Genomic DNA, 27,342 nt, shown 5'->3' on the forward strand with positions numbered 1-27,342 from the left:
CACGAGTTCCTAATATTTTATTAGGATACTTTCTGGTGAAACGTGTCGTTTATAGACCCGGAAATCCCGTAATATAAGTTATATAAATTTGAAAACACTATAAAGGCTCTATAAAGGTTCTAACGAGTAACAACCCACTCATAATAGGAGTTGAAAGGCCAACATGCAGGCGAACAGTGCTAACCATTTACTTTACACATTGCATAAACATTTTAAATATAATTTATTTAAAAAAACATGGCTACCACATTATGCCATTAGAGTTCAACAATTCCTGGCTTGGTTCCCGCACGCCACTTGGGAAATAATTAAAATTCTGGGCGACATTTTTAAAATATTTGCGTGGCGGGATATTGTTGTGCCGTCGACATGGTTTTCGACTTTACTAGACTTTCATCCAAAGTGAGATATTTGTTGACAATATCTTGTGTAGGTAACTAGACTAAGTACCACACAAGACTATAACCGAAGAGACAAATGAAAGCACCTGCTGCGAGTCAGAAAAAAAACATGAGATTAACTACTGAAAACGTCCATTACAACTTTTTACTGCTGTAAAACTGAAAAGGAAAACCAAATTAAAGTTTGGTTGCTACATAATTAACCCCAACCAATAATCTGGAAATGTGCAGTTTACTGAGTGATGTTATTATTGGAACAATCATAATTATTATAATAAAGTTTATCGAAGCCACTATACTGACCTATAAAACTGAAATTATGGAACTGATATGCTCTCCCTGAATTAATAATAAAAAACCGGCCAAGTGCGAGTCGGGCTCGCGCACAAAGGGTTCCGTAGCAGCAAATATAATAAAGTTAAATCAACCTATCTCAAAAACTATAAGAGATACTTTGATCAAACCAAAAATCGTTGAAAGAGTTAATTAGCATGCATCACCTCTATTTTTTTTAGAATTTTATACCCCGTAGTTATAAAAATAGAGGGGGGGGACATACTTTTTACGACTTTGAGAGCTGATATCTCAAAAACCGTTCACTTTAAGAAAAATGTTTTTTAGAAAACTTTATATCATTTTAAAAGACCTTTCCATTGATACCCCACACGGGTATGTACATCGAAAAAAAAAATTTCATCCCTCAGTTACATGTATTACATTACATGGGGGCCCCACCCCCAATTCTTTTTTTTACTATTTAGTGTCATATTTTTGTAGCGGTTCATACAACACATATTCCCATCAAATTTCATCACTGTAGTACTTATAGTTTCCGAGTAAATCGGCTGTGACAGACGGACAGACGGACAGACGGACAGACGGACAGACGGACATGACGAAACTATAAGGGTTCCGTTTTTGCCATTTTGGCTACGGAACCCTAACAAAATGAGACATTATGCAAATCAATTTATTCCTTACGTGCTACTTTTATTTTTTGAGGTGCAGTATCCCACTTTCATATTTTTTCTGTATTCAGTCAAAGCCAAAAAAAAGTCAAAGGTTTATTCATAGAACAAATATTTTAATATTTTCGATGAAAATCAATATTTTACAACGTACTGTAAAGGAATTCAACATACCTACACTACACATATTACATTTCAGGTTACATCTACTTATAAATATTATTCTTTCACAGTAGCACACTTTCACTAAACTCTACAATAATCCTACAGAAGCTTCAGCTGAAACCTGTTCAAAAGAAGTCCCAAAAGCTCGCTCGTCATAGCCTAATATTGTTCAACAAAGCGACTGTCGCGTGCATCGCAGTAATCAAACCATCTATATTTATTTTATTAGGCTGTGTCCTCAGCACAATGGTTCGTACACTTGCAGTATAGAAGCACCGGCCGCCCGCGCCGCGCGCCCGTTCCGTCCACGAACGACCTTTGAGTTAAATGTTTTTATAGAGTGTTCCATAAAAAGTTGGTGAAATCATTGTGTCCGGCCCTTTGAGGCGATTTGATGACAGTTACTGAAATGCAAAGGGTTTAATTCGAGTTTTGTTCAGAGTAAGTATTTATGATTATTAAATTTATAAACGGTTTTGTAATTTTGTTATTGTAGCTATAGTTTTAATGTATTGTAAGCTCTGTAACCTATTGCCAGACATAGTAATTGGGTAAAAGTAAGACATTATTTATAGGAAATAAATATTAATAACCAATTTCATATACTTAATCAAACATATATAATTATATATTTAATGAAATCGCGTCATTTAAACTTTTATTTATTTAAATCTTAAAAGCTATCATAGACAAAACAAACGCAATGCAGGTACTGAATCATTTGTTAATTAGATACTTAGGAAATCACTTAGCAATTTAAATCTATTCAATTCTTGTGTCATTAATGGATATTTATAAAGTAACGCATGTTGTTGTTTGTATGTGAAGGTTATCAGCTAAAAGACGGAAATTTTTATCTGTAAACTTTAACTATATTTTCTGCATACTCTCTGATAGGATTCATTTGGACTGGTGACTTTGTAATTTTTGAAATTTCAATATAATTCAAACAAATTTTATGCGACAGCAGCCGAATTATTTAACCTTTTGCGTCCCGATGTCGCGATATCGCGCCTGACGACAATAGTTTTCTGATCTGGTCTGATTTCAAGGGATTCAAGAGGTTAGTACGTTTGTTATGTAGAGTCGCGGTACCTACATAACAGCAAATCTTAAAATCTACCCTATTTTATGTACCACCTACATTATCATTATCACCTCTATATTCACTATTGGACATAGGCCACTCCCAAGGAGTACCTTTCCTCAACACTCTGTCCTCGGTCTTCCTCATCCAACCTTTACAGGCTACCTACTGGAGGGCGCCCCACGCTTAACGCAACTTCTTCCTCTTCGATAGACAGATATGGCTGGCCCATTGCTGCTTTAGCTTCCAGATTATAAAAGCTGGGTCTTTTGAATTCAGTTTATACGTTATTTATTCATTCGTTAGCTACTTTCATGGTTTTTTATATTGCTCCATACACTTTATATTCATTACAGAACTTCGTTTATTTATCTGCAATGCCAGTAATGAAATGAAACTAATGCTAAGTACAATTACATACTTCAACAAAGACTATAGAAAGGACCTCGGCATCTTATAAAAACACTCATCACGTTTGAGAAACAATTCTTTATCACACCGCATGTTTATAGTTTTCAAATAACAGACTATACGATTGCTAAATATAATCTAGTTTTAAATAGAAGCAATGTCACTGTCTGAGAGAGAATATAGAGCGCTGGACACTCGCGTGATAGAAGAATTAGGTTAAAGCAATCTGAGGGGCTCTTAACTGAAAAATACTATAAAATTAAGAAACCTTTATTTATCAAAAAATACAGGAAATAGTACAATACAAAACAAAGGGTAACATTAATGGTGTCAACATGTCACCAGCTCTGCCTGTGCTGTAGAGAATAAGGCCACAGCGCACTATGGTAGTAGCCCCATATGAATGTAGATTTTAGAAGAAACACTACCTATCTGTAGTAAGATTTCAAATACTTGTAGCACTAGCTAGGACAGTTCGCAATAGGGACATCGATGCATTGAGTATGAATGGTCTGGAGACGACATAGGCAGACGTTCCCCTCTGGCGGGGTGGTAGGCCAGAAAGGCCCACCGATTTATAAAAACTATTTGCAGTCTCAATTTTCACTAGACTCAATCTAGATGGCAAAGCGTTCGTTTCATAGAAAATGATTTGTTTACATACTAAAATGACAGCTTCAATTCATAGAATATCCGGACTCCGGATTTGATCACAAATTTGGTCATGGTTTATTGTTATTAGCTGTTTCCTAGCAACCAATGTCAAAAAAATGCAATAGTGATGTACCGGTATGTATGTAGATATGTATTAATCGACAAAAAAGGTCATAGTTGGGAAGCGTCCGTAGTCAAGTAGGCTTCAGTGATCGTAACTGATTACTGATGTAAAGCAACAACTGACACGGTCAGCCATTGGATGGGTTACCGATTTCAAATGGTTCTTTTCTGGACGCTTACGTGCTTCGGACGGGGACCTGCTTAAGCCGTGGGTCCTGGTTGCTGCTTCGGCAGCAGTCGTTAAGCCTAGTCGGCTTGAAAGCATCTGACCGCGTCGACGGGTTGCCCATTTATCCGACAACTTCAGTGCATTGGCATTCATTCAAAAACGGCGATACGGCTCGAGACCTATCACGGGAGTATAAATGTACAGCGAAAAGCGGGTGACTTCGTTTATTAATCATTCATAATTAAATTTAACTACCTAATTAATTTAAAATTAATATTTATAACCTATGTTCTCGAATTCATCGATAACACTTATCGATAATTGTTACATCCATTGGCAAGAAAAATGAAGACACTGTGTTCATTATTAAATGTCACTTCACGTAACCCTTATTCCTGGGAATTAAAACTCATAATGAAATGTCAAATGGGACATAATCATGGTAAACGGTAAACTTTCCCCCCGCAAAAATTGGCAGACTTTTTTGTATCAAGAAAAATCGCTATGACGCTTCCCGAGGGTACACCCGAGTCCGTGTTGTTCTATGACATCGATGAATGCATGTCAACGGAATGGCAAGACTTTTTCAGAAGTAAATTTCAGGCGTAGTTTTAAAACAATGTAATCGGTAGGAGGCGTACCCATGTGTATCCGATAAAATCCGATTCGGTGATATAGGTCTAGGTACAGATATGTAGTATGGAGTAAACTTTAATTTAATTTCAATCATGTATTACCTTACTTAACTTACCTACTTACATAGTAATACCAGGACTAGGCACGTGTTTGTTAGGTATACCTATGTTAGTATCCATAGTATACTATCCTATTAGATTATAAATCAGATACCCATAATATATTTATAGTTATGTTTGTTTGTCCTTCTTTCACGCCTCACATCCGCAACGAAGGGTACAACGTTATTGTTTGTAGTTTATTGGAATAATCTAGATAAGTATTTTAAATTACATGTAGAGTATATCTACTATATTTTAGTTGTACCTATATTAATAATAAAGAGTGTGTAGTTTGCATACTTTAATTTATATACTGGATATCCCATGAAGTCCTGCCCCCGTATTTTGTAACTTTTTGAGAGTTAGCAACCGATGATAATTGGTACTCGTATCAACTTAGAGACTTATTAACCGAAAACACCAAAAATCTTAGTGAAAGAAATATGCAAGAAGCCTACCAATATATCCTTACATTCAACATAAACGTTTGTGAAATCAGATAAGTCAGTAAAAAGTTATTAATTAATAATGCTCTAAGTTGTCAGCCATTTTATACCAACCAACCCCCCTCGGAGTTACATAATACGGGGGCTGGACGGAGTGGTAACGTAAATAAAAATACAGTTTGTACTTAAATAAAAACAAATATCAATTACTTAAAGTAAACGCTTTATGTTTAACTTATGAACCTGGTAGGTAATCACGGTATTGTTATTCAAACACAGTCGTACACTCAAAACGTGACCTTCCCAATACAAAGTTATGAAAAAATGTTAATTGCTTATCGATTTCTTAATATATTCATTGTCATGTACGCTTAGATTAGCAATGTACGAACAAGATGTTGTGTCACATTCAAAAACAAAGCAAAAAACTATCCGCATTTTGTTTACTGTCAGCGTTTGTCACTGTGGTGAATAAGGATTATAGCTGGTCAGATTGGGTGTTAGTTGCTGACTGTCCGGGTTGCACCGGATCTAAATATAAGGTACATGATCGCTCAGGCAGGCTCCTTTCGTGACAACTTTAGTGATAAGTACTTATATCAAGCCTAATCGATGTATGGATAACTGAAGAATATACTTCCCCAAGTGAATAAAGCTATATTGACATGGGTGCGTCATTTTTACGATCATCATACCGATAAAAAGTTAACTTGAGTGTCTTGTCATCTTATTTAGGGTAAAAGGTCAGAACATAAAAAAGCGGTCAGCGAAGTAGGACACATCAAACACGGAAGTGGTTAACTAATGCAGGTAAAAAGAAGAAAACGTCACTACATATAGGTACTTATAAGGGTTTAACATATACTTATAAATGAAAATTAGGCAATCGGAGTTAACCGTATTATACAGATAATATAATGATTTAAAAACCAAATTCAGTGCCTAATATATTTTATTTATTAGCAACAGTTCATCTATTTGCCGGAGCTTTTTCCAAATTACGGAATGCGGATGCAGTTGCAGACGTCAACACTTTATAATATTTTTTTTACTCTCGATCGGAACTTCAAAAAATACATCAGCGGTATTCAATACACAACCTGTATTTTCTAACACATAACAATTTACTTGTAGTAAAAGTTGCCGTCCCTACACCACGATAATTGAAGATATTGTCAAATAGCTTGCGTCGTGGATGCACCATTTGGCGTGTCGCCAAAAGGTAAAAATACAATAAGACGCGAGCCCAGCCGATCAGCCGGCTATCTTGAGGACCACTGCCCGATCTACTATTCTAATTACTTGTTCTGAGCGTCTCGTTGACAAACATGAGAGCTAGACTAGGGTTTAGATTAGGGTTTTAGAGCGGTGGTAGCTCAGTCGGGAAAGCGCCCGCTTCTCACGCAAGAGATGCGGGTTCGAATCCCGGCGTTGACATGTACCAATGAGTTCTTTTCTGAATTTAAGTACAATGTATATCATCGCTCTTACGGTGAAGGAAAACATCGTGAGGAAACCCGCATATCCAGATTTAGCACATCTAGATATGTGAACCCACCAACCCGCAGTGGACCAGCGTGGTGGGAAATGGTCCAAGCTTAGGAAGGCAGTTTAGACCTTGGGGATATGCACAAAGGTTCCATTCGAGAGAGCCAGGTGCAGGTACTTACACCCCCACAGAGAATAGAATAGAATAGAATAGACTAGGGTTTGTCACCGTCGTCGCGTCGTAAAGGATTGGCCAGACCTAGTGGCTGAATGCTGGGTGCAAGGGTGAAAGGGTGCACCGGACGTATTTATTATTATGGAAAAGGTGATATGTCAATCGAGGATGTCCCTCTCATGCAAACCAATCTTAATTACTACTTCTTTATTATTAATGTATGATGAGGAAGGCCGCAAGCAGAGTATGGTGCGCCCATAGGAACAGGCATTTGTTCAGCACTGGGCGATTATTGGCTGTGGATGATGATGGTGGTATTAATCTGACTTTTAGGGTCTATAACTCCACGCAACACGATTTCTATCGCCTTCCTTTTAAGCTTTTTACCATGTACTCGTAAGCATTAGTTTAAAGTACCTACGTCATCAAAATCCTCTGCTGTGCTGCATATGTCACCGAGCGCCAACTATTTAATCGGGATCAATTGTGTATAATTATTTCTGACCTCTAAATTTTTTACAACTCTATTGGCTAATTGACACAATTTGTTTCAATTCCCACTTTCTAGAACATTTTTAACTATTAGTAAATTTTATAGAACACACTTAATTTTGTTAAACTTGACACGTATATCATGAATTTATATGAATGACTACACTACCCAATACCTTGATGTGTCCACTTTGTTTTATGTTATGACCCAACATAAACACCTGTGGGCTTACCACCACTGAACATTATCAATTAACAATCCTTAAGCAGCGTCTCTCGCTTGTCAAATCTGACATTACTAGTATGGTTCTGACAGATGTTTAACAGGCGCGCGACGCTGCTTATGGATGGTTAATTATCTGTTAGGCCCGGGTCTCCTATTTACTCCGTAGGTCGCGTCAAGTGTCACCGCCGTAGGCCGCGTCACGATGCTCACTATAGAAATGTACTGATGCGGTCTCCCTCACACGCCAACGTTTGGCGCGTAGATGTAGTGAGCATCGTGACGCGGCCTACTGCGTGACGCTGGACGCGATCTACGGCGTAAATAGGAGACCCGGGCCTTAAGGTTCGAGCACATTATGTCGGGAATCGGGCCGCGATGTGACGTATCGCAATCGTATCTTACATTTGAAAACCCCGCGGCCCTACATAAAGTGCTGGAACCCTCACATTGCTCTTTTTCCATGTAATCCAATACGGTATCACTTTACCACCTACATCTCTTGCTTCTCTCCTCCACAGCATCAGGCATCCCTCTCGCACCATGGGGGCGATGTTCAGGAGTGAGGAGATGGTGCTCTGCCAGCTGTTCATCCAGTCGGAGGCGGCCTACGTCTCCATGTACGAGCTGGGTGAAGCTGGAGTCGCTCAGTTCAGAGACGTAAGTGTTACCTCTATTGCTGTCTTCTTCTTCCCGTTTCTTTACTTCTCTTTTCAACTTGAATATGGTCTGTAAGGCCTGGTTTAGTACGACGCAGTTGACGGCCCGTCACGAACGGTAAAATGTATCCCATCAAAAACAATACTTGTCAAAAATGATCTGGGTGTTTAGGCGACTACGTGGCATCGCGGACTTAAAAATCTTAAATATGTTGTATTACGCCCTCTGCTACTCTTTAATAAATTATTGCATTTCGGTTTGGGGTGGCTGTTGTAAAACGTTCATTATCCAACTAGAACGAGCACAGAGATCAGTACTAAAAGTAATGACTTCCAAACCATTTAGGTATCCAACAAATGTTTTGTATTCAACATGTAAAGTCCTCACAGTCCGACAAATTTTTATTTACCATACTATAGTAAATCACCATCTTATTGTCCCATATGATAAAACATTATTTGTTTCTGCTCGTCGTAACTACAAAATTTGTAATGTCCCCCCAACTCGAACGAGTTACATTCAGAAACAGCATTATTTCCTGGCTCCTTTTCTCTACAATATGCTAAATGCAGTAATTAAGTTCTATTCCATGACCTGCACAAAATGTAAAAAGGCTCTTTTGGATCATCTTCTGACTTTAAACTACATTGAAACAGAATCACTTATTTTGACATGTACCTACATAATCTTTTTTCCCAGTTTTTTTAAACCTTATTATACTTAACTGAATCTCATCCCAAACTTTAATAATTCTCCATTGTCATTCTGCAAATCCAGTCGTTTTTCGTTCTCTCTCAGCCTTCCGTAGTCCACTGTTGGACATAGGCCTCTCCTAACGATCGCCACCCCAAACGGTCACCCGCCATCTGCATCCAGCGGCTTCCCGCTACCTTCCGCAGATCATCAGACCAACGGGTTGGGGGGCGACCGACACGCCGTTTGCCGACACGGGGTCTCCACTCCAGAACCTTTCTACTCCAGCGGTCGTCGGCTCTGCGGGCTACGTGGCCAGCCCATTGCCATTTCAGCGTGCTAATCCTTTTGGCTATGTCGGTAACTTTAGTTCTCCTGCGGATTTCTTCATTACGAATCCTATCTCGCAGGGACACGCCTAACATAGCCCTTTCCATAGCACGCTGAGCAACTCTGAGCTTGTGGATAAGCCCTTTGGTGAAGCACCACGTCTCGGCTCCGTAAGTCATCACTGGCAACACGCACTGATTGAAAACTTTTGTTTTCAGACACTGAGGTATGTTTTCAGTGAAGATGTGTCGTAATTTCCCGAACGCTGCCCATCCGAGTTGGATTCTACGAGCTACCTCTTTATCGAAGTTGGATTTACCTAATCGGATCACTTGTCCTAGGTAGGGATACTGATCAACAACTTCGATGGTGACACCTCCTACAGTTACGGGCGATGATGAAACATGTTCGTTCGACATGACCTTTGTCTTGTCCATGTTCATTTTCAGCCCAACTTGTTTAGAGGCATCATTGAGGTCTGTGAGCATTTCGCCCAACTCCTCCAGCGTTTCCGCCATAATAACTATGTCATCAGCAAATCGTAGATGAGAGATATATTCGCCATTGACGTTAATGCCCAGTCTTTTCCACTCTACAAGCTTAAAAACATCTTCCAGTGCACAGGTGAACAGTTTCGGAGAAATAACATCTCCCTGTCTCACGCCCCTTTGCAACTGGATCGGTTTTGTGCTATGTTCGTGTAATCGAACTGACATTGTGGCAGCATTGTACATACATCTCAACACCTCGATATAGCGATAGTCTATATGGCACCGCTGAAGGGATTGAAGCATCGCCCAGAGCTCAATAGAATCAAAGGCTTTCTCATAGTCCACAAACGCTAGACATAAAGGTAGATTATACTCCTCGGTCTTCTGTATAACCTGCCGAAGCGTGTGTATGTGATCTATGGTACTATAGCCTTTTCGGAACCCGGCTTGTTCGGGTGGCTGGAAGTCGTCGAGTCTTTGCTCGAGACGATTCGTAATAACTCTCGAAAACAGCTTGTACACATGGCTCAGAAGTGCAATGGGTCTATAATTCTTCAATAGGGCTTTGTTGCCTTTCTTGAAGAACAAAGTCACTACACTTCTGCTCCATGCCTCCGGGCTTGTGCCTTCGAGTATGACGGAATTAAACAGCCTCCGAAGTGCTATTAAAATCGGTCTACCGCCGGCTTTCAGAAGTTCTGTCGTTATTCCATCATCTCCCGGAGCTTTGTTATTTTTTTAGCTGTTTGAGAGCTATACTAATCTCGTCTAGACTGACGTCCGGAATATCTTCGGTATAGTGTCGGGTGAGTGGCGCTCGGCTGTCGTGAGCACCGCTGGTAATAGGGTTTTGTGTTGTGGTGTATAACTGTCCGTAGAATCTCTCAATTTCTCCCAGAATTTCGGGCACTGATGAAACGGTGTTGCCAGTGTCGGTCTTCAGTTGGGTCAACAGAGTCTGCCGAACAGATCGATCTCTAGCAAAGACTTTGGAGCCCTTGTTTTGCTCTATTGCGTCTTGAATGCGCTTGCAATTGTAGCGTCTCATATCGCAACGTCTTGCTTTGGCGATCTGTCTGTTTAGACGTCTGTATTCGACCATATCAACTGAAGACTGCAACCTCATTTCTCTCCGTTCTCTTATGAGACTCAGAGTCCCATCTGAGAGTTTTTGAGGTCCTCGGTTGGTTCGGGACGAAAAATATTTCGATCCTACCTCTCGGACAGTTTCCACAAACCTATTATTTAAATCGTCAACTGTAACGCAATTCTCTAAACATATCAGGCGGTCGCAAAGCTCAGACTGAAAGCTTTCGGGATCCTGGATTTGAGCAGGAGTAGGACGGAGCGTGGACTTCATTAGACGGGAGCGTTCTATAATGCAGTTTATATTCAAAGTGCCTCTTACGAGTCGGTGATCGCTGCCGGTCTTAACCCTACTGATCACTGAGACATCATTGAATATGTGCTTCTTATCCGTCAATATGAAGTCGATCTCGTTTTTAGTCTTCCCATCGGGGCTAATCCACGTCCACTTCCTTTGTGGCTTCTTCTTGTAGAAGGAGTTCATCATATAGAGGCCCTCCTTCTCCAAGAAGTCAGCCAGCATTTGCCCACGATGGTTCCTGACTCCAAATCCATGTGACCCCACTTTCGTCTCGCCGCCTTCTTGTTTTCCGAGTTTCGCGTTAAAGTCTCCCATCACCACCGTGAAATGAGTAGTGAACTTACGCAGGGCAGACGATACGTCTTCATACGCAAGTTCGACCTCATCATCGGTGTGCTTAGATGTGGGTGCGTAAACCTGTATGACCTTCATTGAGTATCGTTTAGATATTCTCAGGATGAGGTACGCAACCCGTGTCGACACACTTCCGATTTCAACGATGTTGTTGACGAGGGACTTGTTGACGATGAACCCGACACCCCCTTGGGACAGTTGGTCGCCCTCCCGGTGGTACAGCAAGTTTCCGGACTGGAGAATTTCCGTATCCTCTCCCTCTCGTCGGACTTCGGATAACCCTATAATGTCCCATTTTAACTTGCTGATTTCCTCTTCCAGCTCCTCTATCTTCACGTCTTCCCTCAGTGTCCGTGCGTTATATGTTGCCAGGTGCAAGGGTCGGTTGGGCTGGTAGCCGACTCTCTGCCGGAGATTCTTCGCACCCCCTGCCCCGCCGTTACCGTGACCGCTACCGGAGTCCGGGATAGCGGGGCTGCCGGGGACTGGGGGCCGGGGCTTTGTTTTTTCCATCATTAGGAGGTGTATTTGCCATAATCACCGCGCTTGGCAGGCGTGTTGGTGATTCTCCTTTTTTACGGCGGGAGATCGCCACGTTTTTCGTTATATAACTTATATTTTCTTATTGTACCTATTTACCATTTAACTTTATTTTGTTATACGTGTAAGACGCCTAGATTTATATAAACCTGCTAAGAGGAAACTGGCGTCCATAACACAGGTTCACACCTACTATGGAAGCCATGTAACCAATAAAACATTATTATTACTTTTAAGGTGTCAGATTGTTAAGTTGGTTAAATAAATACTTTTTTCATTTTCATTTTCATTTTTTTCAAAAAAAACCAAGTCTCGTATCGTAACTCAGTTGTTCTACGGTAAAAAGTTGTGAGATCCATGTAATTCGCATGGAAACACGTGTTAATTAAGTAAATTATTTAGTGCGATGACTAAGTCAATATATTTATATAAAACATTAAATATTTTTAAGATTGAGATGCGTGCGTGGATAAGACTTACATGGATCTCCCAACTTTTTACCGTAGAACAACTGATTTACGAGACTTGTTTTTTTTTGACAAGTATTGTTTTTGATGGATCTCATTTCTTTTTGTATTTTGTAGACAGTTCTACTTTTTTTTTCTTTTCGGTACCTTCTAGGTACGTAGGTGCGTTAACTTAGTTTGGTAGGTTGCCTACCTACATAAATCGCAAACTTAAGGTAAGAATCAAGAATCTTTATTTTTGGCTACGTAAACGTAACTTTAATACTTCGTACTGCATCAATCAATACTGTCGGATGGGCATGTAAAGCAGTCGGTCCTGCGCCTAGCTCTCTCCAGTCGTGTCGGTCAATCCGTCCCATTGGGTTATGAGAGTGATGGAACAGAGAGTGCTCCTGTGTACTGCGCACACACTTGGGCACTATAATCTACTCCTGCGTAGTTGGCTGATCTCAATTGAGATTGGCCGCCGTAGTCGAAATTCGGCTAGGAGGACATTATTTATTATTATTACTGCATCAAATTTCCCTAATTAAATTTCAACCTTAGTTTCCAATACAAAAAGTTCATTGTACATTAAGTTTAAGAAATTTGACTATAAGTGGTAGCACTGGTAGCCTGATGTAATTTGTCCGTAGGTAGGTAATCCATCCTTTGTGGATTTCATTTGCATGACGCGAATCTTTTGCTCGATTTGGCAGGGGCACTACCGTGCGCCTATATTTACTTGCCCCCAAATATTTTAGTTTTTCCTTGGTTCATACACCAAACACTATTTATATTCCAAATTTGAAGCTTCTAGGTCTGCTAGAAGTGCATTAGATTTTTTATGATCGGTGAGTGAGTGAGTGAGTGAGTCAGTTAGTGACAAAATTAAGAAACTTTCACCCGTTATAATTCTAAAACTACTGGTTCAAATTGAATGAAATTTGAAATATATACCGTGTCTTTACAATGCCTGCATGGTTATTGAAAATTCAGTCTTCTAGTTTTATCCACAACGAAGTTACAGGGGGTCGAAAATGGCCTGAATTGCTTCGAGAAAAGGATGGTACGGCCGTGCCGCGTTTTTGCTCGACTTGGTGGGGGCACTGCCGTGCACCCAGATGAAAACCTTACAGCGCGGTCAGAGTGACGTGAAGCTGTCCGCGTCGCTGTCACGACGAATTCATATGCGACGGACGCAAAATTTTATCTGCCGCGTGCGGACGGTTTGCGTCGATCTCTATTGGATATATCGTTTGTCTATTGTTTTCTAGTATTTTTTCTCGGATAGTAAAAAAATATATCATATTTGATTGCGGGATAAACAATGATTTCAAAAGGAAGGATACGCCCTTCAGAACATTTTACTCAAACCTTCTTCATACAAGCAAAATAACTGCCATCTGTCATAATTGGTTGGAACTACGTCAGAGCCGAGTTACTTATCCTGACGACGCAACCTTGTACGTGCTTTCATATTTTACCGTCACCGGACAGTACAGTGCCACAAACTTATCTGTTCCGGTGAGAGTTCACGTAAATTTCTAATATTTCTTCATTCTCTAGGTTGTTAAGTTCTCCCGTAATGGTAATTTACCCTTGCGGTTTAAATAAATCCATCTAATCTATATCAATATATAATTTATTAGTGAGTAACGAGATATGGACCAATTTAATTCGTTCTCACCGGAACAGATAAGTTTGTCGCACTATAGGTAGGTACATAATAATATGAGTGAGTTGCATGCGGACGTCCGTACAAGGTTACATCGTGCAGCCATTGTAGACTTTGGTAGTAAAATAAATTATCGCTTTAAAATGTGTTTATTTATTAATTAAGGATGATACGATATTCCATATTCCTTTTTGACCTTCGTATCATAGTTTTTTAGCCTTTCACAACAAAAATAGGCATATTTATCACAAGAAACAAAGACTCATCTCTCCGTCACAGACAACTGTCGACTGAGGACCGTTGGCCCTAAAATGTCTATTTTAGGGCCAACGCGCGGGTGCCATTTTCTTGAGTGGTTTGGCCTGTCCTTACGCAGTAATATATATGTCAATGGGGATAAACGTTTCCAACATTTTTAAATGACATTGAAAAAACACACCCAATAAATATGGGCTACTTATTGATATATTGTTGTCATAAACTTAATCTGTGGTCTAGCAGTTAATACTTGAAGCTTCGCTTCTCCCTGAAGTCCACTTTGAATTTTGGATGTTATTTAGTAACTATCACTTCCACTATCACACATAACGTTATCTGTTTGTTAATTTGTCGCTGCGGGCTGGGCGTTGATTTTAGTAACTTTGTGATATGAATGTGACCTTTCCACTGCGATTAGAACATGTTTAAAATACAGTGTACTGAGCCGCGAGCACAGGATTCGAAACCTTCGTTTACGTTGCGTATCGTCAAAAGTCACTGTCAAAATGTAAGCCAAATTTGTTAGTTCCAAAAGTGGCATTTGTTTTTTCCATATGTTTGTGTAGATTCGAAAATAGTATCGAATCTTGTGCTCGCGGCTCTGTTACTTAGTGAGGTAGTGCCATAATGTGATCGAAAGTTTACATGACATATTATTCCGACCCTGAAATCTCTCATGTTGAGACGCTTGCCAAATGTTTCGATAAACTAATTAGTTTATACTTTACGATCCGTAATGTTTTACTCAGACTCATAATATTTTCAATAAACAACAAATTAACTAGAGACGTGACTTTTTATCATAATAATGATAAAAAGACTACCTATGAGAGAAAAAGTGATGTAGGTAGGTAATAATAGTTTTTCGTGGTTGAAAATATATCTCCGTAATCCTACCGTAAAATATTAGGCACTACAGCTGCTGTGTGACATGCTTATATTTAAATTTTCTATGAAAGATTTCTATGTATTTATGTATATTTTTTGAGTGGAGCAGGATCGTAGCATTCGTAGCTACTCTTACTTGGTGTAGGTAATACAAATTGTCAATAAGCTTTCATCCAATCGGTAAGTAATACAACGACATAGAGTCGTGGTATTGGTATTGGCGGCCGCGTACTACACACCACAATTATTGTTATTCTTCATGTCACTGTACCTATTTGATGTTTTTTTGTATTTGTGATGTGTATTTTTTTAGTAAATAAACGATGTGTCTATATCTATGTCTATGTCTATGTATTGGCAGCGGCACCTTGAAATAGTATAGTTTTCGTGAAGTTTTCATGACCCTCCACTCCAGGGCCACAGCACCAGCTGAACTTCTTACGTTCTCATAACCTTTCAAATTCATTATTATGATTAATTTATAAAGACGGGCCGCCTCGTGGTCTGCTTCTAATTATATCTCTACCACCTACCTATACCAGGTTGAATGAAAATAGGATTGTTCGATAAATTTGTATCCAAAGTTTAAAGCTATAATATTTAACACAGTGAGTCAGTATGGAAAAGTCAGAAACCTATAAAATGGAGCCGATGATTCTAAAGAACCGATTTTAGTAAGTAACGATGGAAATAGGTATCCTAAAACGTTAAAAACCCCCGACATTCAACACTTAAAAGCTAAAACCGACTCTGTAACCTTAAGTAAGTAAAGGTATTCATTAAAATTCTCCTAATTTAGTGAAGTAACTCACTACAGCTACTGTAAATAATAATTGTAACCATTTAAAGGTGGAATTTAACCCTGAATAACTAGGCACTAGGCTGACACACGAAAACGCCGAGCGGAATAAATAATAGCCCCATAACACTCAGGACTGTATATTCTATTCATAGTATACTCTTATTATAATAACAACGAAAGAAAAAGGCTCGGCCGACACACCCAGCCAGCCACGTTGTTTGCTATATTTTGATATTGTCAAACAAAATACATATCAATTTTCACCCGAATTCAAAACCACCTTTATGTAATGGAACTTTATGGTAGAGTAGTATTTGCGTAGTGTACAGCTGGGAAACCTAACCATTAAGTATATTTTGTGAGTAGGCTTTTGCCAATAGGTATGATGATAAAGAAAGTCTAGGCGCTTCAAAGCATATTATTTGGGTTTAGTATTCAGATCAAATGAATAAGCTTTGAAGCGCCTAGACTTTCTTCTTTAATGGTAAAATCTTCCTTGTACGGTATACCTGCCTGAAGCTGAAGAAATTCTGAATTATGTTCCTCTCCAAAGATATTCCAATACAAATTCAGTAATCAGTAGACTTCGGCCGTTATTTGTTTTGGATGTAGGATGGGGAAACCGGGGCATTTCGTGGTAGTATTTATTAGTATTTAAACACTCAAATGAAGAGTATGATCTAGATAGAATGTAAATATAAATGTGTTTTCAGAAATTGTAAACTCCCGGAAGCACTTATGAAAATTCGCATCCTCTTTGGAATCCTAAAAATCTATTCGACGTTATCTATTTTAAAAAGAGGTGTTGCAAGAGTAAATTTCGAAATTTAAAAAGGGACAGGAGCTTTGGGTGACCTCCACCTCTTTGAGCTTGAAAATATTGCAATACATTTTCTAGCCGTACGTAAGTAGGTACATAGTTTATAAAAAACCTTTTGGTGACATGGTAGCAATTTGGACCTTTTGTTTATATTACTTACCTACTTTTGAAGCCAAATTCGCACGTTTTGTTGTAACACTCAAGCAAGATATTCGTAAGTAGGTATATTTCGCAAATCAATATCTTGACGGTTTTGGTCACGAACTTCGACCAAAGGCGCACCTTGCTAATCTAAACTGTCACTGATAATTGCCATCATTAATAAATTGACACGTTTTAGTGATTTTAGCCAAAATTATTCCATAAATTGAACCTTCCGCTACCGGTAATGAATTATCATCATCGCCAAGTAAAGGTTATCAACTTTTACTTCTGAAATGTTTCGTTGACGGAACGCAGAAAACATTACAAACAATCGTACAGATTATGGTCGATATCCACTTTATAAATTTACAAGCGATTGATACACCAAAGCACTTTGGTAAATATCTTTTTAAATGAATCTTCAGAAGTACTTATGACCTATTAAGAATTGACCTGAAATCTTCAAGTTTTATAGACAGCCATTTTTTTAGAAACAATTTTGGATAGGTCAACATAAAAAAGATACTTACTCACAATAAGCTATGCTTATGTATGTTATACAGCTACAGAGATATTTCAGCATGTTATACACACATACAGTATGCTCTAAAAATCAAGTAGGACAGGACAGCGGCCCCGAGGGACGAGCCTGTTATCATAATAATACAAAAGCAAAGGTTACATCGTTACCTTGGGCGATATTGTCTTCTACAAGTTAGAGGCAGAAAACGACCAATCAATGCATGAAATTGGAAATGTTCCGCACGCACGACATGGCTGGTCAAAATAATACAACAATAAGTAGGTATACCTAGGTATATACTTATGCTTTCCAATAATTTAAATTCAACCTCATTGTATCTTAGATAGATTACCTAGCTATTATAGCAACTTAAATATGAAATCTGTTGTATTACTGAAACTGGTAAAATTTAGCCACTTTCAGTTTTCGGGAGCATGTCATTTACACACTGTATAAGGTATTCAACCTTATGTGTCATGTTATTACGTGGAAATAGTTGCACCGATGTAGGTAACCTTACATTGATCTTGAAAAGTGGCACAGGAAAACTGCACGAAAACCAAGCTTGCAGGTAAAAGCTCCTTTCGCATAACATAAAGCTCATAAGTATACTGCAACTTTGTATTTAGGCTCTACGTATCTCTACATTAATTCACTTATTTGGTACACCCATAGAAGAATTTAGTCATCAACATATTTTATGTATAAAAAATATATTTCCATAAGCATATTCTATAAATTTTCTTAAATCTGGCACGGTGACCAGCCGTCCAGCGTCCAGTCAAAGACGTTGTTCGTTGAAGCAATGGGCTATAAAGTGAACTCTAATTGTTCGTTTGCCAAACGCACCGTGTGGAAATTACTCTCATAAATTTAATTTACCTTAAAATTTTCGTTTAGCTAACATTTCGTTCGATTGGGAACTAAATAGTGCACGATTATAATAAACTCCGACTAACTCGTCGTCGTTAACCAGTCGGTGGACATGCGCTTCTCCAAGATTTTTTTTAGTAAGTTTACAGCGTATGTTTTCTGGTGTCAGAAGCTTTTCACCATCAGAGAAATCGGGTTCTTGCTGAGTGATTTCTGAAATATGAAACGCTATAAATACTTATCGGTACTGGGATTAAGTTGCATAAGAATGTAGTTAATCAAAATAACATTGTATCCTTATGAAAAATCTTTACATCGTGAGATTCATGAGCCAGAACGAGTAGATTGTTAATAAATATAATTTATTTATCGTGACCGTGAACGTGTTAAATATGACATAACCAGCACCAGACTACCTAGTATTTTTCTAGAATATACCGTGGGTATCTCTTCCACCAGGGATGTTGACCGGTCCAGCAGTATCATATATCAGCCAGTTGAGATCACTTAACACTGGTCGTCCCTGCTCCTCTGATTAGTTTTAATTGAAGCGTCAATGAGTCTCACCTATTTGTTCTGAGACTATATTTTCTTATGCAATGTTTGTGTTTGTGGCCTTGCGTAAATGTTTTGTATAAGGAGGCAATTTCATTGTCTTTTATGTACTTACCTACCTTTGTATTACAACCGTACGTTTCTAACTACGTACTTCAAATTTTCTGATGCGAATTGGAGGGTATCCCACACAAACATTTTGAACAATACCACCTTTACTTACTCTCTTTATTCACTATACGACTTATCTCTAGGCACATATCGCACAATATAATATTTTATCATTCTTGGATTGTAATGCTCCTATCAAATCACCCAGGTCATTGACTCCAACATCCAATTAAACTATCAGGCCACCTATCCGTGGTGCCAGCACAAAGACTCGACAGAGCTCACTTCAATTGTGTATGTCCCACAATCCACAATTGCCCGTATGAGTGCAGGTCTAAAAATACATTGACATACAAAAATGATTGGAACTCCAGCTTGCCCGCTTGGTCTCTGATACACTTGTTCCTCTTAGATATGATGTTTCCTTTCAGCTAATGCCGTAATTGGTTCCTGTTCTGATTGTACTGTAATCTATATACGTAGGTGCTGCGATATCCCTCGGGCCTCGTTGTGTACATGTCTTTAGAAGTGTCTTTTAAGACCGCTCTGAAAAGCTATACTTCTAATTTACGATGGATGGAAAGCAGATAAAAGCTCAGATGGAGCGTCTACTGACATACATAAATAATAATAAAAGCTAGACGTGAATGGTGACGAAAGTATATGAAATCACTTTTGTAGCTCTACTAATGATCATTAGCCCTCTATTTACAATTGTTGTGTCAGTTTCCTAACACTATCCCGACATAATCCTATCAAGGTCATCCTTCCATCTCCACCACGCCTCAATCTATAGCGTCCTTAAATTTTACTTATCATCCTCAGCCACTAGACGTAGGCCTTTCACAAAGCACTCCACTCAATACGATCTATAGCTTTCCGCATCCAGTCATTACCAGCCACCTATAGCAGGTGATAAACCTATCGCGGTCATCCTCCCATCTCCACCCAGGTCTAACTAGATGGCTCAATCTCCTCCTTAACTTTTACTCAAATCCACGTAATTCCTTCCAGCTGAACCCCCACGTGAACGACTTCCAGCGTCGCTACGTGACGGAGGTGCGGCGATGTAGTGAGATGGAGAGGAAGCTGCGCTGGGTGGCCGGCGAACTGCCCGAGCCGCCGCCGCCGCCGCAGAAGCAGCACCAGACCCTGAGCCCGAGGGAGATCAATATATTAGAGGTGGGTGTGTGTGATAGAGATGGTGAATGAGAGCCAGAGACAGACAGAATGTAAGCAGATTCAGACCTTGAGTCCGAGGGAGATCAACATATTAGAGGTGGGTGTGTGTGATAGAGATGGTGAATGAGAGCCAGAGACAGACAGAATGTAAGCAGATTCAGACCTTGAGTCCGAGGGAGATCAACATATTAGAGGTGGCTGTGTGTGATAGAGATGGAGAGGAAGCTGCGCTGGGTGGCCGGCGAGCTGCAGCTGATCAGCACCCGACTCTGATGCCGAGGGAAATCAATATATTGGAGGTGGGTGGGTGCGATAGAGACGGAGAATGAGTACCAGAGACAGATCTTGAGCCCGAGGCAGTACAATATACTAGAGGTGGGTGTGTGTGATAGAGATGGAGAGGAAGCTGCGCTGGATGGCCGGCGAGCTGCCCGAGCCGCCGCCGCCGCCGCCGCCGCAGAAGCAGCACCAGACCCTGAGCCCGAGGGAGATCAATATATTGGAGGTGCGTGTGTATGTAATGGAGATGGAGAATCAGTGTCAAATAAAGAGCGCAGAAGTATTGAAGCTACTACTGTGTCTATGGAAAAGATTTTTTTATTTTCGTGAATTTCCAAAACTCGTAGAACAATAGTTGTTCAGAATAGCCCACTGAGTTACCCCCTTTCGGCTTAGTATACCCTTTTTGCAACACCCTTTATATTGGTTAGACTTTCCGTTAACATCATCTCACTTTCCCTTTCCAGGAAAGAATCGACTTCATAGAATCCGAAATCCAAGAGATCACGCGGAACGCTCAAAACCTCAAAACCGATTACCTCTCACTGATCGAGCTCAAACTCCTTATAGAGAAGATGCAGACCTTCTTCCAAGACCACAGTGCTCAGAGGCGGATCTCTGCGTCGGTCCAGGTGGCGACTACTACAGAAGGGGGGATAGCACACCTGGGATTCATAGCTGGAGTGGTGGCGACCCATAGAGTGGCCTCGTTCGAGAAGATGCTCTGGAGAATATCACACGGAAACATCTTCTTCAAGCAAGCGCAGATTGATGAGCCGCTGAAGGATCCTGTTACGGTAAGAATTTTGTTAAGTACATGTACAGTTTATAATTTAACTACTGTGTATTGCTAGTAAAATGGAAAAGTGGAATCGGTAGTTTATTTTACGGTAAAGGTGACGTCAAAATATTATCGCTATTTAAAGGTAGTAAAAGTAAAATACTTCTATTCGTTCCATTATGAAGTGGATAGTTTCGGTAGAATTGACGTTCGTCGGTTGTTATTTTATAACTTGCTATTGTTTTCCGAGATTTATAACGTTGCGTCGTTTAGATTAAAGTTAGGTAGGTACTGTGTTAGCTAATATGGTTGTACCTTCAAAACAAAAACACACGTGATATGAATTTTAGGCATGGAATCATTATAACAGTGCTGACGGAATCATGGTCGGTCGATTACTTAATTAGAACTAGAAAGAAGAACTTAATAAAAGCTAACGTGTTGACAGCGAAAGAGCCCGTAAACCCGTAAACGTTGATGTAACTGAAGAAATGGCCTTTTGACGACCAGTTACAGTTGTTTGAAAGTGAATTCACAAGTGTGTTTGGTCATTAACCCGCCGTTGTTATCGATTTTTCACCCTCTACCGCCCCCATGCTTTTTATAAACGAGCACTATGAATTATTCCCGGCAGGTACGACGTCAACAGCGAAGATTCTATGTATATTTGATGTACCATCAATCTATTTGCAGTTAATGAACGGTTTTAGTTTATTTACACTGCAATTGGCATTACCTAGGTAATTTGTTTACGTCTGAGCTAAACAAGCGTTTTTTTTTTGCTCGGAATAGAGCTACATTGGATGAATAAATTATATGGTTCATTACAAGTCATTACAACCTTGTTTATTCAACAGTAGTCTACAATAATACATGCCCGTGTTTCTCAAAAACTCCTCTAAATAATTATGTAGGTACTTACATGAAAGAAAATATAGACTAGTGATAGGTGAGCGACGCTGCCACTGTTTATGTGTCGTTGGTACTACGGTAGCTATTCGGCTTAAAAAGTAACCTTTCACCCCACCCGCCACGACCAAACATAACTAAACCCTACTCATCTGCTAATAAACCTCATCCCCCAGGGCCACGAGCTGATGAAGACAGTGTTCGTGGTGTTCTTCCACGGGGAGCAGATCAAGCTGCGAGTCAAGAAGGTGTGCCACGGATTCCAGGCGACGCTGTACCCGTGCCCCGCCATGTACAAGGAGCAGCAGGACATGCTCGGCGGGGTCATCTCCAGGATCAAGGATTTGGAGATTGTGAGTACTAGAATTTGCCGTATGCTTCGCCTTAAACATGACTTACAAGCATGTAAAACACGTACATGGATTTGGAGATTGTGAGTGCTTGTAAAGGGTAGTTGGACGAGAAATTTGTCTGATCTTAGGTGGTGATGGTTGGTAGGGTAAAGGCATCGCGTGCAACTGTAAGTTATTATACAGCGGTCGCCCTCCCCACTACCGTTTTTACTGCAGACGTTTCCGGACTATACTACCTTTTATCAAAAATCTTTATAACAAACGAAAGGGTCCGTTTCATGTGGTCAGAGACTGACAACTAATATGATCATCTAATCCTTTCGCCACGGTTACTATAACCCAATTCTACATGACCAACCACCATGACCCAAATATTAATCAATCACGTCATCCACATAAAAATCCCAATAACATCCCAACTTCTTCCAGGTGCTAGACCAAACGGAGCAGCACCGACGGCTAGTCCTGACCAACATAGCGCGAGACATCAGCACCTGGATGGTGCTGGTGCGGAAGGAGAAGGCGATATACCACACGCTGAACATGTTCAGTATGGACATAGTGAAGAAGTGCCTGATAGCGGAATGCTGGGTGCCGAGAAAGGACTTGCATATTGTGCAGCAAGCGCTGGATAATGGCGTGGTATGTATGAAAATTGACAAATCATTGATCAACAAGAGCCCCTTTTTCAAACGGAGAGTAGTTTTTAAATCGACGTTTACCTATAAAGTCGTTTATACGAAGAATAAAAGCATATGTTATTCATCGTTTTGTAGTTGGAAAACGCTACCAGAAACCCTATACAGTGTGTTACAAAAATTTTATAGTAAGCCAAAAGGGGGTGACTCTTGAGATCCCCCTTTCGGCTTACTATACTTACCGATTTTACAGCAGATTGAGGATCTACAAGAGTTTATTTTTATTACATAAGAAGGCGAGATCTTTTTACCGTTAGATCACTTTATAAAGTTGTCATCATAGGTAATAAAGGCTAATTCAAGATAATTAGTTTAGACTAGGAATTTGGCATATATTTACCGAAACTACTGCCAAAATCCAAGCTCAAACAGTTAATTAGGTAACTAAATTACGCATAGACACACTGTGCTATCAGCTCATATTTCTGTTTACAATGAATGACACTCACGAGCAATGAAAAGCTCGTGAGTGTAGTATGGGGCAGTTGGCAAGCTATTAACCTATTATTTCTGTGTAGTGTCTGCCTCCCTACCGCTCACTTATTTAGACAACGATTATCTGATTCAAAATGTTCTACACACACTAATTCGTAATCGTAACATATTATATTATGTTTGTTCGTCTTGACTTCGCGATACCCTCTCTGTAGTCTACTACTTAATTAAATTCTTCAGAAAGCCAGCGGCAGCCCGATCCCGTCGATCCTACACTACGTGCCCACACGCGAGGTGCCGCCCACCTTCAACCGCACCAACAAGTTCACCAGCGGCTTCCAGAACCTCATTGATTCCTATGGAATCGCCAGCTATAGGGAAGTTAATCCAGGTAGGTGCATTTATTAAAACTCTCCTAAAATAGTATACTATGACTTGATTCTTTTAAATCATTGCAAAATATACTAAAATTCTCATTGAATATAACACAAGTAATAAGAGTATTGTTAACGTCAGTCAGTTTAACGATTATTCCTCGTGATGTATCATCATCGATATAAGTTACTATGCAACGTCATCTCATATCGCTTACTGGTTTTACCTTGGTTTTACAGTGTTAGCCGTTTGATATAATGATTCTATTATATTATAAGTACTTAGGTATTGTCAGTCCGGTGCAATGATTCTTATTCTATACACTGATTCTTTGCAACCTTGCCTAGGAAACTAATTTATTACTTACATAATATTTACTTACTGCATTTATTTATTGTTCCAGCTCTATACACCATAATCACATTCCCGTTCCTGTTCGCCGTGATGTTCGGCGACGTGGGTCACGGCCTGCTCATGACGATCTTCGGCCTCGTCCTCGTCATATTCGAGAAGAAATTCCTCAAAGTCAAGACCGACAACGAAATCTGGAACATTTTCTTCGGCGGACGATACATCATCCTCCTCATGGGACTGTTCTCGATATACACTGGGTTCATATACAACGACTTCTTCTCCAAGTCACTGAATATATTTGGGAGCAGTTGGAGGAATGTGTACGATGAAGAGTCTTTGAAAAGTAGCCAGTATAGGAGCTTAGATCCAAGGGACTCTTATACGGGTACACCCTATCCATTTGGTATGGATCCCGTTTGGCAGGTAAATTTATTGTTAACAGCTACAAGAATTATTATTTGAAATGTATGATGAAATTACGGAATACTAACTAGTTTTTAATTTTTCAGTTCGCGGAAAACAACATAATATTCACAAACTCATTCAAAATGAAGCTCTCGATAATATTCGGAGTGCTGCACATGGCGTTCGGTGTGACAATGAGTGTGGTAAACTTCAAGTAATTACTAAATTCATAGAAACTAGTTATTTAGTCTTATCCATTCATATAGTAAACAATTACACATAACTAAGCAATCCTCTTACATTTCAGTTTCTTTCGACGTCCGGAAATGATATTCCTGCAGTACATACCCCAAATCGTCTTTTTGCTACTACTATTTTGGTACCTCTGTATAATGATGTTTATGAAATGGACGATGTACAGCAGTGTATCGACAGGTTAGTGGATTAAACACAAGCAGATCTCTCTATATTTAGAGAACTAGATCAACGTGAAGACACAATAGATAATTCGATCGGCTACTTTCATTATAACCCATTACCGATGTCAGACTGTTGCTCGCGATCATGATTGATGAATCGTAAAGATACTCGTAGTATAAATAGCAACACCTGAAGGGTTAAAAAATTTGGTCAGACATTTTTTAAATGGAACAATCTTTTGGCTAAAGATATTACAATGAATTATGATAATGGTAGTAAGCAATTTATTATATCTAAATAATGTTCAGAAATATTAAACCTGCTTTATTTTCAGATCCAGTGTACGGCTCATCATGTGCTCCTCAAATCTTGATTCTCTTCATCAATATGATGCTCTTAAAGAAAACAGAATCGAAGGATGGGCCTCCATGTCAAGGGTACATTTACGCGGGACAGGATGAATTGCAGAAGACCTTCCTTGTGCTGGCTTTCCTCTGCATACCTGTCATCCTCTTCGGGAAACCGGTCTACCAGATTATGTCGGATAAGAAACGAAGGGTCAGTACAGAAAATAACTATTTTACAAAATGAAGTTACTTATCAAATCATCGTGGCACTTGACAATCCTGTAAAGTTCCAGTTTATCCATAAACTGGCTGTAACATTTAAACTTAAATTAATTGGTAGTAACCGATTGGCTCAAATTTCCTTTCAATTTAATTATATGCTATTGATAAAGTTTCATGGATTCATAGAGCACTTACCCAGGGTTGGCAAGCAATCCACATCAACATCTCCACGAAACACTCACCAATCCCTGCAATCCCCACCATTAAATATTCATCAGATCTGTCCCCACAACCCACAGAAATACCAGCAGGGCGTGGAAAGCCCGGAGTCTGCGGAGCCCCCGGAGCCCGCGGGGGAGTCGCTCGGGGAGCTGCTCATCACACAGGCTATCCACACCATCGAGTACATCCTGGGCACCGTGTCGCACACGGCGTCGTACTTGAGGCTTTGGGCGCTGTCGTTGGCTCACTCACGTAAGTTAAAAAAACATATTCTAAGTCCTTTTGTAGGCACAGAGAAAAGCGGTCGGAATGTGACGCCGTTTTGTGCCCTTTAGGCGATTTAAATAAAGGAAAAACAACCCTCTGTATTTTCTTTCTATTTTGTATTTTCAAAGCCCAAGCACAACTGATATTATTCCTTTATAAGTCATCATACTATCAAATCGTACTCTTCCATTGCTGGAAATATACTTCTTTAAAGGAAAGTTATAATATCTATCCTCATCTTATCGCTACTAGCTCTAAAGATAGTGACGGAACGTCAAAAACGTAAACAAGGCTTTTGTGTACCTCTTATTCAATTAAATAGAAAATACCAATTTAAATTCATCGTTTAGCAACAAAACTATTGTGAAAACATCCAACTAACCGGCGCAACGGGATTCCAGACATTCGTAACTGGTGAGCTCGCCTGTATCATCACTATTTATCACAAATATTTCAACTTGAAATCAATCTAAACGGTTAAATTTTTGAAACACATACGTATTTTTGAAAATTATAACCAATTAACGACCAAAATTCGGCGCATGCGCAAGCACAACAACTCTGACATTGACATTTGAGAAAGCAGAAGAATGACATTCACAGAGTAATTTGTTATGACAAGTCGTTTCAAGTGTTGCCATATCAAAAAAACTTGTATAATTGCGTTCCATTACACGAAAATACTGCAAGATGCCTCCTAACATCTATTGTTGTGCGGGATGCCAGATTAATTGTCGAAGAAACGACTATTTAAAGTGCGTTACCTGTAAACAAATATTATGCCTAGAAAATGAATGTTCAGGCGTACCAAGGAAACGATACCAAATCATGGAAACAGGGAAGAAAGCGACCTGGAAATGTATAAAATGTAGTAAAAAATCAAGTACTCCATTACCAAAAAAGCCTACACCAACGGCTACTATAATTGATAGTAAGTCAAAGATGCAGTCAAATAAAACCGGAAATTCTTCTACATACAATGATATTAATAATCTATCAAC

At 39.6% G+C, this 27,342-nt stretch overlaps 1 protein-coding gene across 4 annotated transcripts in view; it reads left to right on the forward strand.

Moving 5' to 3' along the window:
* The first annotated feature begins 1,785 nt into the window (after positions 1-1,785).
* The window catches only part of LOC105385800 (V-type proton ATPase 116 kDa subunit a 1), a 32,629-nt gene continuing 7,072 nt past the window's right edge, over positions 1,786-27,342 (forward strand). The window contains exons 1-12 of one of the 4 annotated variants that reach the window (XM_048622963.1): positions 1,786-1,975; positions 8,061-8,199; positions 20,107-20,274; positions 21,021-21,350; positions 22,420-22,596; positions 23,026-23,238; positions 23,970-24,120; positions 24,508-24,881; positions 24,968-25,077; positions 25,171-25,298; positions 25,618-25,841; positions 26,152-26,326. In XM_048622963.1, coding sequence (XP_048478920.1) covers positions 8,083-8,199; positions 20,107-20,274; positions 21,021-21,350; positions 22,420-22,596; positions 23,026-23,238; positions 23,970-24,120; positions 24,508-24,881; positions 24,968-25,077; positions 25,171-25,298; positions 25,618-25,841; positions 26,152-26,326 — 2,167 coding nt within the window. In that variant the 5' untranslated portion in view covers positions 1,786-1,975; positions 8,061-8,082. Of the gene's footprint in view, positions 1,976-8,060; positions 8,200-20,106; positions 20,275-20,564; positions 20,574-20,716; positions 20,780-21,020; positions 21,351-22,419; positions 22,597-23,025; positions 23,239-23,969; positions 24,121-24,507; positions 24,882-24,967; positions 25,078-25,170; positions 25,299-25,617; positions 25,842-26,151; positions 26,327-27,342 lie in introns of those variants that run through there. The other 3 variants (XM_048622966.1, XM_048622965.1, XM_048622964.1) reach the window with 3 other exon arrangements.

This window comes from Plutella xylostella, chromosome 9 (assembly GCF_932276165.1).
Source record: "Plutella xylostella chromosome 9, ilPluXylo3.1, whole genome shotgun sequence".
Classification (NCBI taxonomy): Eukaryota; Metazoa; Arthropoda; class Insecta; order Lepidoptera; family Plutellidae; genus Plutella; species Plutella xylostella.